The 12351-nt window shown below is 38.5% G+C and overlaps 1 protein-coding gene across 3 annotated transcripts in view; it reads right to left on the reverse strand.

Moving 5' to 3' along the window:
* Positions 1 to 213: 213 nt before the first annotated feature.
* Positions 214 to 12351, reverse strand: part of MAML2 (mastermind like transcriptional coactivator 2) — a 364900-nt gene continuing 352762 nt past the window's right edge. For all 3 annotated transcript variants that reach the window (XM_053561441.1, XM_053561442.1, XM_053561440.1), the window contains 2 exons: positions 4445 to 4556; positions 214 to 2656 (listed from right to left, as the gene is read on the reverse strand). In XM_053561441.1, the coding sequence (XP_053417416.1) occupies positions 1653 to 2656; positions 4445 to 4556 (1116 nt within the window). In that variant the 3' untranslated portion in view covers positions 214 to 1652. The remainder of the gene's footprint in view (positions 2657 to 4444; positions 4557 to 12351) is intronic.

Consider the following 12351-nt stretch of genomic DNA (forward strand, 5'->3'; position numbering starts at 1 on the left):
CACATATGTATAAATATAACCCAAAGAATATGTTTTAAGTATTTCTACCAAAATATTCTTTACAAAAGTTTACAAAACAAGTCATTTATTTATATTTACAACCTAGCACAGAAAAGATTCTGGGCCAGTGATGGTGGTGTCGTGTAAAAGAAGGAGAATGCTTCTAGACGTCTTAAAGATTGGGAAAGAGCTCTGTAGAACTTTCAAAATGTGTTCTTTTTTTGAGAAGATAAAGACTTGATCATTAAATGACCAGTTAAATTACATTTGATAGTTGAAAATGTGAGCGTGTAACTGAAAGAACTGAAGACAATCTTTGCTCTTCTATAATTAGGAAAATGATAGTGATATTTTTCATCCATTCCTTATTAGCACACATCTTCCCAATTTTACAGTTGATATGTATGTGAAGTTAAATGACTCAACAAAAACTCTTTCTGTGATACAGTGCTCAGCCCCAGGGGAGAAAATCTAGATACGAAGGGTCCGTCTAGCATGTGGCAATGATTCATCATGCCAGAGAGAGACCGCTACTGAAGGACCACATTCTATTCTGCTGTTCACCCAAATCCAGATAGTATGTCTAAGAAGGCCAGATTGTTTTCTCTTAATTATGCTTTCCTTCAAACCCTATGAAATAGATTTGTAACCACTTGAACCCGCCACTCCTGGTTCTTATCTCCAACTACAACACGATACCTTCTAATCAGTTTTTGGTTTCCAAATTTCCTTTTCTTACAAATCAGTCTCTAGTCATCAAAACAAGTAGGCAAGAAAAGGCTCAATTTTCCTCAGCTTGGGAACAAACCAGTGGGAATCAATCACAGTAAGTTAATACTCCACATTATCTGTGGCCAAATAAATCTTATTTATAGTGCTGTCCCATGGATTTTTCAGTGTGATTCGGACAGTTCTTTGTTGTATCTAAAACTTGCTTGGAAATGGACTCAGAAATTGGCTGTGGAAGCCAGAATCAAACTGCACAACTCTGTATTATTATTTCATCACTAGACAGGGTGTCCCACTGAAGTACAGGATTTGTGGGAAACTGCAGCAGTGAGGGGTGAATCTAGGGAGGAAATTCTATAACCCACTGGATGTGATCTGAGTTCTCTGGCTGTCCCTTACATAGGATACTATTCAGTTATTCCAAACAGACCTATGACATTTCAATCTATTCTGCAAGATTTAGAAAAATTAAACGAAAAGACAGAATGGAAAGATCAAACTACAGATATCTATTACAGCAAATTAGAGAATTTGTTGCTTGGAACTAGTACCTCCTCATGATGTGAGGTTTAAATAAGCTACAAGTCCTATTACCTTTCTTTCAGGGAGCAAAGGAACTTGGGAAGCCTATTTTACACAGTTAATTACACATCAACATAACAGTTCTGTTTGGATAAATTGGATACTGTGTTCTGGAGTTAAGACAGGGGAAAGTGATCCCAGTGTTTTACTATCAGGTTTGAGATTTAAAATAAGAATTTGGATCAAAATGTTCACCACTGCAGTTATTTTCTGCTTGACATTTTTAAGCCATTGTGTCTTCATGTAGGCCACTTAACAGTTGACCCTTTGGCCTTTACAGAGTCCTTGTAAAATACTGCCTTTTAGTGCTTAGAGTTTGTAAATTGTCTCATCTTTCTCCTTCAGGAGTTGTTCCCCAAGATTTCATCAAGATTGATGTCTTTCATCCAGTCATCATTACCAGGCTCTGTCTTCAACAATGAATCAATGAAATCAGCATCGCTGTTTAAGGCAGGGCCCATGTTATCAGTCTGTTGGCTGAGGAAGTCAAAAGCTAGGTCACTGCCATGGTCAGTTCCTTGGAAAGCCCTGGAACTTTGGTTGGATGAAGGAAAATTGTTGGGTGTCAGGGATGGTGGCTGGTTTATGCCTGTCCTCGACTGATTCAACCCCGTTCCTGACTGATTCAAATTAGGCAGTATCTGTGTGCTCAGCTGACTGGGTCTCAGATTTAGGCCCCTGAATGGACCCACGGCTTGTCCTTTTAGTGTTTGGCTCATTTGGTTCATGGGTCTCATTTGCGTTGCTGGTGTTAACTGGCTAGGAGGTGCCACCGCCCTCTGGGGAAACTGCTGGCTGCCTACTGCCTGCTGTAATGACTGGTTGGGGGTGTAGGCTGTAGGAGCCCCTGTTGGGAAGCGGACTCCTGTAGACTTCAGGGCTTCTGGCTGTTTGGATGTTGCTTCTTGAGAGACCCAGCTGGGGGCTGTTGTGTTGGGTGTGATCATCACGTTTGATGTTCTCTGTGCTGGCACGCTTGCCATACTGTGGGCTAAGTTTGGTCTCAATTGTGAATTGCCAACAGTTCCAGCTCCAAAAGTGTTGTTATTACTTGGCCCTAAGGTAGGTGGCCGTGGCATCAGAGGGTTGCTTTGATTTGCTATCAATTGATTTGGGTTTCTCTGCTGGGTCAGTTGATTCATTCCTGAAGCGACGCTGTATGTGCCAGGTTGATTACAAGGAAGATTTCCATACATCCCTATGCTCTGAACTGCTGTGGATAACGACGGCATTCTTGGCCCATGGGAAGTAGACATGAGGTTAGAATTGGGAGTTAAAATGGTGTGTGCTGAAACGGGGTTTGTCAAAGCCTGGTTAGAGTTCAGACTCGCTGATGATGAGCCACCTAAGAAAAAGAAGAAAATTACAGAGAAATAGATTAGTTCCTCACAGTATGTCATTTCCTCTTTTATAGCACTTTGCAAGAACTTATCAACTCTGAAACTGCTTTTAGGTGCAGGAACAATTCAAGAGAAATAATCATCAAATATTTTATATAAAAGGAACAAGATAGCTTTTGGGAGAAAGTGTCACCCTAGGTGACTCCTTGGTTTCAAAAGTTTACATGTTACAGAAAGAAGACTAAAATAGAATGGGTATATTTTATAGGTTTTGCTTTATTCCTCTTCTGGAGTCATTAAGGCGAGGTGATAGTCAGTCTTCTATTATGAATTAGTTTTACGGTATTCTAAGTCCTAAGAGTACAACTCCGATTATCTGAGCAGAGAAAAAAATAAACTTAGACATTCACCATGAGTTTTGTATGCTATTTCAAAGCCCACCCATAGACCATGGCATCATAAGCCATGTTTCAAATACAGTATGTACAAGTTAACAATGTTTTGGTCAACTATGGACAGTATATATTATGGTGGGGCTGAAAAATTCCTAGCACCTGGAATTTACTCTACTTTTCTCATTATTTTAGAGCAGCAGTTCTCAACCTGTGGGTGGTGACCCCTTTGTAACAATGAAAATACATCGCAGCATTAGGAAGGTTGAGAACCACTGTTTTAGAGTGTATTCTTTCCACTCATAAAAACAAGTTAACTGTAAAACAACCCCAGGCAACTCCTTCAGGAGATATTCTAGAAAGCAGCATTGTTATAATAGGAGATAACATTTCCAGGGAGGTGGGAGAGATGGATAGATCATACTAACTCTGTGTGGGCCTAGGCTATCATGTGTGTTTGTCTCTTAATTTTTAATGAAAAATAAAGTTTACAAAGTTAAAAAAATTCTTTTAAAAATCATATTGAAATAATCCAGACACAGAAAGATAAGTACCATTTTTTCCTCATTCATATGTGGAAGCTAAATTAAGTTGAAGTAGAGAGTAGAATTGTGGTTATTAGATGTGGGAGATCTTTGGGGGTGAAGGAGCTAGAGAGAGCTTGGTTAATGGATACACAATTATAGCTAGATAGGAAGAATATGCTCTAGTGTTATAAAGTACTGTAGAGTGACTATAGTTTTGTTTTGTTTTTGGTTTTTTTTTTTTTGAGACAGAGTCTCACTATGTCACCCTTGGTAGAGTCCTGTGGCATCACAGCTCACAGCAATCTCCAACTTTTGGGCTTAAGCGATTCTTTTGCCTCAGCCTCCCGAGTAGCTGGGACTACAGGCGCCTGCCACAACACACTGCTATTTTTTGGTTGCAGTTGTCATTGGTGTTTTGTGGGCCTGGGCTGGGCTTGAACCCACCCCCTTCAGTGTATGTAGCTGGCGCCCTACTCACTGAGCTACCAGCACCGAGCCTAGAGTGACTATAGTTTAATAGTAATTTTTTTTTCTGAGACAGAATCTCGCTGTTACCCATCTAGAAGGCAGTGGCATCATCACAGTTCACAGCAACCTCAAACTCATGGGTTCAAGCAATTCTTCTGCCTCCCAAGCAGCTGCACTACAGGCACCCACCACACCTGGCTAAGTTTTCTATTTTTAGTAGAGATGGGGTCTTATTCTTATTCTTGAATGGCTTTTCTTGCTCAGCAAAATGGAAGCGAGTAAAAGATCCTAAGAAATACATTACAATCAAATATGAGATGGGGAAAGGAGAAAATAAATAATTAAAAATTGAATAGTTTTTCTTTTTTCACAGTTACAATTTTTATGACTTTTCAAGAACTCTTACCAGAATACTGAGCAGCTGGTTGCATACTGCCCACATTTCTTCTTTGGTCTTTATAATCTGGGGGTGGCCTTGTCAGATGTCGGTTTATCTGATCTTGTGAAGCAATTTTCTCCTTGAAAACACAAATGAAAAGATATTAAATTATATTGTTACTTTTTCACTTGTAAAAATTTATGTAATATTATTCCAAAATAAGAATATTGAAACAATTTTGGAGTCATGGATTATGAATCATGACTTTATTAGTCTTAATTTAGAGACACAGCTTTGCAATTTTAATAAACTTCCTACCTGGAAGTATAACTTCTACTTCTCCACAACACTGGATCTAGTAGCTACTCTTGTATCCTTTATTTTGAAATTATATTTATTTTTTATTTCTTTTTTTTTGTCAGACATAGTCTCATTTTTTCTCCCTGGGTAGAGTGCCATGGTATCATCCTAGCTCACAGCAACCTCAAACTCTTAGGCTGAAGGGATCTTCTTGCCTCAGTTTCCCCAGTAGCTGGGACTATAGGTGCCCACCATAATTCCCAGGTAGTTTTTCCATTTTTAGTAGAGATGGGGGTCCCACTCGTGCTCAGGCTGGTCTCGAACTCCTGAGCTCGAGTAATCCTCTTGCCTTGGCCTTTCACAGTGCTATTGAGCTCGAGTAATCCTCTTGCCTTGGCCTTTCACAGTGCTAGGATTAAGGGTGTGAGCCACCATGCCTGGCCTCCAATTATATTTCAGTGAGAAGTAAACTTCTGTGATTTTTGAGATGATATTTCTAGTTTTGCACTATAGCACACCTGATATGCACACCATACATATATTAATAATTCTTGTCCAAAAGACTGTAGAAAACCTAAGAGTATGGTTGCCCTATGAAATATAGAACAACTGAGAATTCTGTATTTTTATTGGCTAAATGAAGGCAATCTAGATAGGATGAGCTATCAGGAGATAACCTATCAGGTAACGGTATAGGCAGCATATGCAAATTATTTTGTTTTTACCCCCTCATAAATGAGGTAGGTATGGTTGTTGTCTCCTTAGCTGTACAGAAACTTTTCAGTTTAAGTCCCATTTGTTTATTTTTGTTGTTGTTGCAATTGCCATGGAAGTCTTCTTCATAAAGTCTTTCCCCAGGCTGCTATCTTTGTGTTTCCCCCACACTTCGAGGATTTTAATTGTTTCATGCATTAGATTTAGATCTTTTATCCATCTTGAATAAAATTTTGTGAGTGGAAAAAGTTGAAGGTCCAGTTTCAGTATTTTATTACATGTGGTTATGCAGTTCTCCCAGCACCATTTATTAAATAGGGATTCTTTCCCCTAGTGTGTGTTCTTGTTTGATTTATCAAAGACTAGATGACTATAAGATGTTAGTTTCATCTCATGGTTTTCTATTAGTTTCCAGAAGTCTATGTCTCTATTTTTGTGCCAGTAACATGCTGTTTTGATCACTATGGCCCTGTAGTGATAGTGTAGTGTAGGCTGATGCCGCTGGCTTTGTTTTTATTGCTAAGAATTGCCTTATGGGGTTTTTCCTGGTTCCATACAAAATGAAGAATTATTTTTTCCAAATCTTGAAAGTATTTTGTTGGTATTATAATGGGGATGGCATTAAATATATAGATTGCTTTGAGAAGTATAGACATTTAACAACGTTGATTCTTCCCAGCCATGAGCACGGTATGTTCTTCCATTTGTTAATATCTTCTGCTATTTCTTTTCTTAGGGTTTCATAATTTTCTTTATAGAGGTCCTTCACCTCTTTTGCAAGGTATATTCCTAGGTATTTCATTTTCTTTGAGGCTACTGCAAAGGGGATTGTGTCCTTAATTAGCTTCTCATCCTGGCTGTTATTGGCGTATACAAAGGCTACTGACTTGTGGACATTGATTTTATATCCGGTTCTCTAAGTATAAGATCATATCATCAGCAAATAGGGAGAGTTTGACCTCCTCTGCTTCCATTTGGATGCTCTTTATTTCCTTCTCTTGCCTGATTGTATTGGCTAGAACTTCAATAGACAACCTACACAATGGGAAAGGATATTTGCATATCATGAATCAGAAAAAAGCTTAATAACTAGGATCTATAGAGAACTCAAATTAATCAACATAAAAAGACCCAACAATCCCTTATATCACTGGACAAGAGAAATGAATAGAACCTTCTCTAAAAGATAGACGAATGGGTAATAAGCATATGAAAAAATGCTCATCATCCCTAATTATCAGAGAAATGCAAATGAAAACCACCCTGAGATGTCACCTAACCTAAGTGAGAAAGGCCCACTTCACAAAATCTCAAAACTGTAGATGCTGGTGTGGATGTGGAGAGAAGGGAATACTTCTACATCGCTGGTGGGATTGAAAACTAATACAACTATTTTGGAAGGAAGTGTGAAGAACCCTCAAAGAACTCAAAGTAGACCTCCCATTTGATCCTTCAATCCCATTACTGGGCATCTACCCAGAAGAAAAAAAAATCCTTTTATCATAAGGATATTTCCACTAGACTGTTTACCGCAGCTCAATTTACAATTGCCAAACAGTAGAAACAACCTAAATGCCCACCAATCCAGGAATGGACTAACAAGTTGTGGTATATGTATTTCATGGAATACTATTTAGCCACTAAAAAATACGGAGACTTTACATCTTTTGTATTAACCTGGATGGAAATGGAACACATTATTCTTAGTAAAGCATCACAAGAATGGAGAAGCAAGAATCCTATATACTCAATTCTGATATGAGGACCATTGATGACTTAGTACATGGTAGGGGGTGGGAGAAGGGGGGTTCAGGGAGAGGGAAGAAAGGAGGGGTTGGGGGTCAGGGGATGTGACACACCTCTTGGGGACATGACACAATTATAAGAGGGACTTTATCTAACAAACACAATCAGTGCAACGTGGTTCTTTGCACCCTCAATGAATCCCCAGAATAAAAAATAAATGAATAAATAAGCAAACAAGATAGGTATGATTACACCCACTTAAAAGATGAGGGAATGGAAGCTTTATTAGGCTAAGTAACTTGATCAAAGTCACACAGTGGTAGAACAGAGACAGAATTCTGAGTCAAAACTCAGGCTGTTTCCTACTACACAGTACAAGGGCCCCTTGGTCCTCTGTTTCTCAGAGACTCATTCTAAAAGCACAGAAATTTCTTAGGCTCCCTTCTTTTCTTCCTTGTGGAATCAGCCAGATGTTTAGAAGAGGTGAGTGTGGGAGATAAAAGAGGAAAGGGAAACATTTTCCTAGTATTGTCAATGTCCTCAGCCAAAACCACCAAGAACAACGTTTTGGATGTTTACTCACTGCTTCAACGGAGAACTCAATTATGGGGGGCCACAAGGTCCCTAGTAGGGGGATGAAACTGTGATAGGATTTGGACTTTGATTTGGTAATTTAGGGACGATCTAAGGAAATAAGGATTTGTTCTAGATTGGAAGCCAGAAAGTGAGATTAATTCTATATTGAGTAAAGTAGCTACCACTCACTTAGCTCAAGAGAGGGGAGTGTTTGGCCTTTTGGGAGCTGCACAGTGTGACTTTGTTTGTGTCCGTCTTTAAAACAAACTTATCAAGTGGCTTTATTTTGTCTCATTCTACCACAGTCTCAGTGTAGCCATGTCTGAGGTTAATGCTCTACAAGACTGTTCATGTCCAGACGAGAATGAGATGCCTTGGTGACATCTTATCAGTTCTGAACATCAAGACTTACTTTTTTTCTTCCTCACTATGGATCAAATAGTTTTAAAAACTGCTCACTGCAATTTTCTATGCTTCTCAAAGAAACCTTCATTTTCAAAGATAAAAATGGTTGGTATAGGTGGAGAGAGAACACTATAATTATAGAAGAGCCAATACATAGAAAACTTTTACTAGATCTGTGGGTAAATTAGCTGGAAACCAAACATGCACTAACTTAGAACTCACATAAACCATGTGTTTCTCAGCTCCCCATCAAATTCCAAGCCTTCTTCTTAGTAGAATAAGGCTACTATAAAGTAGGAAAGAAAGCCTTAAAATAACAATAAACCAATTTTGAATTTGTGTTGCTAACAACAAACTTGAGAGACTCAGTTTTATTTTTTTTAGATAAAAGCAATTCATATAAAACACAATTTTGACGAGCTAAGTGTAAAGGAATCAGAAACATACGGATTGTATTTCTTTTAAGAATGGGTTTACAAATTAAGGGAAAAAGTGGTTAGTGAAACTCTTTTTGGTTTTGCTTAAACCCTGAATGTTTAAGAAACAGCTTGAGATGTTCCATGAACCCAACTGTGGCAATGTTCAACCAGCCCTCTTGAAAACTATTGTGTAAGAGGACAGTTTTGATTTTTATGCCAACATAAAAATTTTCTGAAATCTTCTTTTTTCCAAAAGAATCTGTCATTCTTTCTTATGTTATTAGGTATTTCTGCTGAAAATACTAAAGGCAACAGGATGTGTATGTGTGTGCATGAGTGTACGTGTGTGTGTATATGTGAGAAAATTATACCCTGATGCCCCTTCATAGTCTAGATTACAAACATGAATTTATTTTATGTATCTTCAATGTTGACCTTTTATCACCCTGCAAGCTAAATTGTTGTTATTAAAAGATTTATGAGGGGCGGTGCCTGTGGCTCAGTGAGTAGGGCACCAGCCCCATATGCCGAGGGTGGCGGGTTCAAACCCAGCCCCTGCCAAACTGCAACAAAAGAATAGCCGGGCATTGTGGCGCACGCCTGTAGTTCCAGCTGCTCGGGAGGCTGAGGCAAGAGAATCGCGTAAGCCCAAGAGTTAGAGGTTGCTGTGAGCCGTGTGATGCCACGGCACTCTACCCGAGGGCAGTACAGTGAGACTCTGTCTCTACAAAAAAAAAAAAAAAAAAAAGATTTATGAAAAGTGCATGTGTGTGTGTATATACACACAAATACATGTACATATATATGTATATAAAATCTGGAAATGTAAGTTTCTAAAACTATCTGTTCACAAATGAGTTAGAATTAACGACCTTGCTTAGGGACATGACATAGAACTGTCATGTTATTGAGACTTCAGTACTGAATGGAGGTTGCTACATTTTGGAAAACAATGACATTCCTATTCTATCTGAGTACAAACACACAGGCCATTCCTGAGATTAGTTTTGTGCAACATAAAATTTATTACCTAATATCTAATTATTACCCAATCTCTTGGATCTGAAAACCTATTATAGAAATCATCTGCTATAGTGTAGTTATCCTGCCTCAGTTTCCCAAAAGTGTGAGCTATATATAATTATGTATGTAATTAAGCATGAGGACCTCCCTTGCATTCCTGCTGTAAAGATTAATCCCTTAATTCTGTGAAGACTCAGTGCAGTACCTGGCACACAGTAGGCATACAATGTGTGCTGGTAATTATGATGTCCATTGTAGTAAGTGCTACTCAGCTTTCTTCTTTGTGCTTCATGGTTGGTAGAATAATAGAGAATAAGGTTAATAAACTTTTATGAGAAAATGTCTCAATTTAGGTGCCTATTCGACCTTGCCAACTGACTGCAACTGACCACCAAGCATATGCTGCTGTAAAGTGGTATCAAAGACTGTTTCTTACTGAATATGCTAAAAAGCATAGGCACCCTCAATGGCGTCCACAGAGAAATGTGAATGGTTTGTGAAGTCACAAAGATGGCAGCCTCATTCTCATTCATCTTGCACAGCTTATGACGTTGCCCTTTGCACCTGTCCTTGTGCTGTCTCAGCTGGGGCTGGTGGGAGTCAGGCTGGTGCCAGGCCAGGACCTTCATGGGATGAGCACACTGACATTTCTTTGCCTTTTAACCAGAGCTGAAAATCCAGAAGAGCATGCTCTGTGGGTTGTAATTTGTCACATTAGTAGTACTGATGGTAGGGAGGACAGTGTACACAGTAATCAGTCTTAAATTGGAAGCTTTTCTCTTCTGCTGCCCTTGTTTCTAAGCTTTTTAGTTTACCAGGATAAAAAAAGGTGGGGGAGGAACAGGTGGGAGGTCTAAAATTGTGAAAACTGTGATTTCTAGAAGAAACCCATTATGCTACTCTGTGATCTGGTCAGTGGCTCCTTCATACCTTAAGATCATCTGTAAACATGACCTTCTTCACTATTATTTTTTCAAGGCCAAATTAATTCATTTCTCATGATTTCTTTTCATATGCCCTAGACTCTGAACTTATTTCATTTGTCTTTCCTTAAAAAATACATGTGATTCTTATATAATTATTCATATTTTTCGTCACGCATTGAATATTTCATAGGACACTTTCATTTTTTTCCCTTTATTACATCATATACACATGGATCATGAATACATTTATGCATTTGTGGGGTGCATGTGTTGATTTTTTTATACAATTTGGAGTGCTTACATCAAACTAAATATAGCTTTCACTTCATTGACTTAATTATTGTGCTAAGACATTTATGTTCTATACTTAATAGATTTGACTTGTACACTTGCAATATGCTCCATAGCCGTGGTCCCACCATTTACCCTCTATCAAACCTCCTCCTTCCTCTTCCATCCCCATGCATGTCTCTCCTTCACTTGAGCTATAGTTGTGATCTATCTTTCATAAGAAAGTGTGAGTAATTACACATTGGTTTCAAAAAAGTACTGAGTACATTGGGTACTTTTTCTTCCATTCTTGAGATACTTTACTAAGAAGAATATGTTCCAGCTCCATCCATGGAAACGTAAAAGAGGTAAAGTCTCCATCTTTTTAAAGGCTGCATAGTATTCCATGGTAAACATATACCACAATTTATTAATCCATTCCAGGGTCGATGGGCACTTGGGCTTCTTTCATGACTTGGCAATTATGAATTGAGCTGCAATGAACAATCTGGTGCAAATATCTTTGTTGCAAAGTGATTTTTGGTCTTTTGGATATACACCTAGTAAAGGAATTGCAGGATCAAATGGCAGGTCTACTTTTAGATCCCTGAGTGTTCTCCAAACTTCTTTCCAAAAGGAATGTATTATCTTACATTCCCACCAGCAGTGCAGAAGTGTTCCATTTTCTCCATATCCACACCAACATCTGTAGTTTTGGGATTTTGTGATGTGGGCTACTCTTACTGGAGTGAGATGATATCTCAAAGTGGTGATATCTCATCATTTCTCTGATGATTAAAGATGATGAGCATTTTTTCATGTGTCTATAGTCCATGTGCCTGTCTTCTTCAGAGAAACTTCAGAATCTCTTGCCATGTTTGGGAAGTTCTCCTTGATTATCTCTTGGAGTAGAGCATCTGTGCCTTTTGGAACAAACTTGTCACCATCAGGAATTCCTATAAGAAATTTTTGCTTTTTTGCTTTCTTAGAGTTGTCCCACAGCTCTCTCAGAGAATGATCCATTTTTGCTCTCCACTTCTCTTCCTCTTTGAGTGTTTGGGAGCATTCAAAAGCTTTGTCTTCAGTGTCAGAAATCCTTTCTTCTGCCTGTTCCATTCTGTTACTGAGGGATTCTACTGTATTTCTCATATCTTGGAGGGCTGCTAATTCTTTTCTCAATGTGTCAAAATCTTTGGTGATTTGGTCTTTGAATTCATTGAATTCTTGAGACAACTTTTGAATTATTCCTAGAATTTGTAATTCCAACTTTACTTCCATTCTGTTAATCTTATTTGCCATCCAAATTCTAAACTCGATTTCTGACATCTCAGCCATTTGTTTATGAATGGGATCTTCTGGTGTGTCTGCTTTGTTGTTTCTTGGGGGAGTTGATCTACTCTGATTATTCATGTTGCCAGAGTTTTTCCACCAATTCTTACCCATGATTATTTTTAACCATTTGGCTAGATGAGCAGGTAAAGTAAAATTGGATTGGGGGCTCCTGGAGATGTGATTACCTAGCCCTTTGCCAAAGAGCTAGGACTTGTGACTGTGG

The sequence above is a fragment of the Nycticebus coucang genome, chromosome 14 (assembly GCF_027406575.1).
Source record: "Nycticebus coucang isolate mNycCou1 chromosome 14, mNycCou1.pri, whole genome shotgun sequence".
Taxonomy (NCBI): Eukaryota; Metazoa; Chordata; class Mammalia; order Primates; family Lorisidae; genus Nycticebus; species Nycticebus coucang.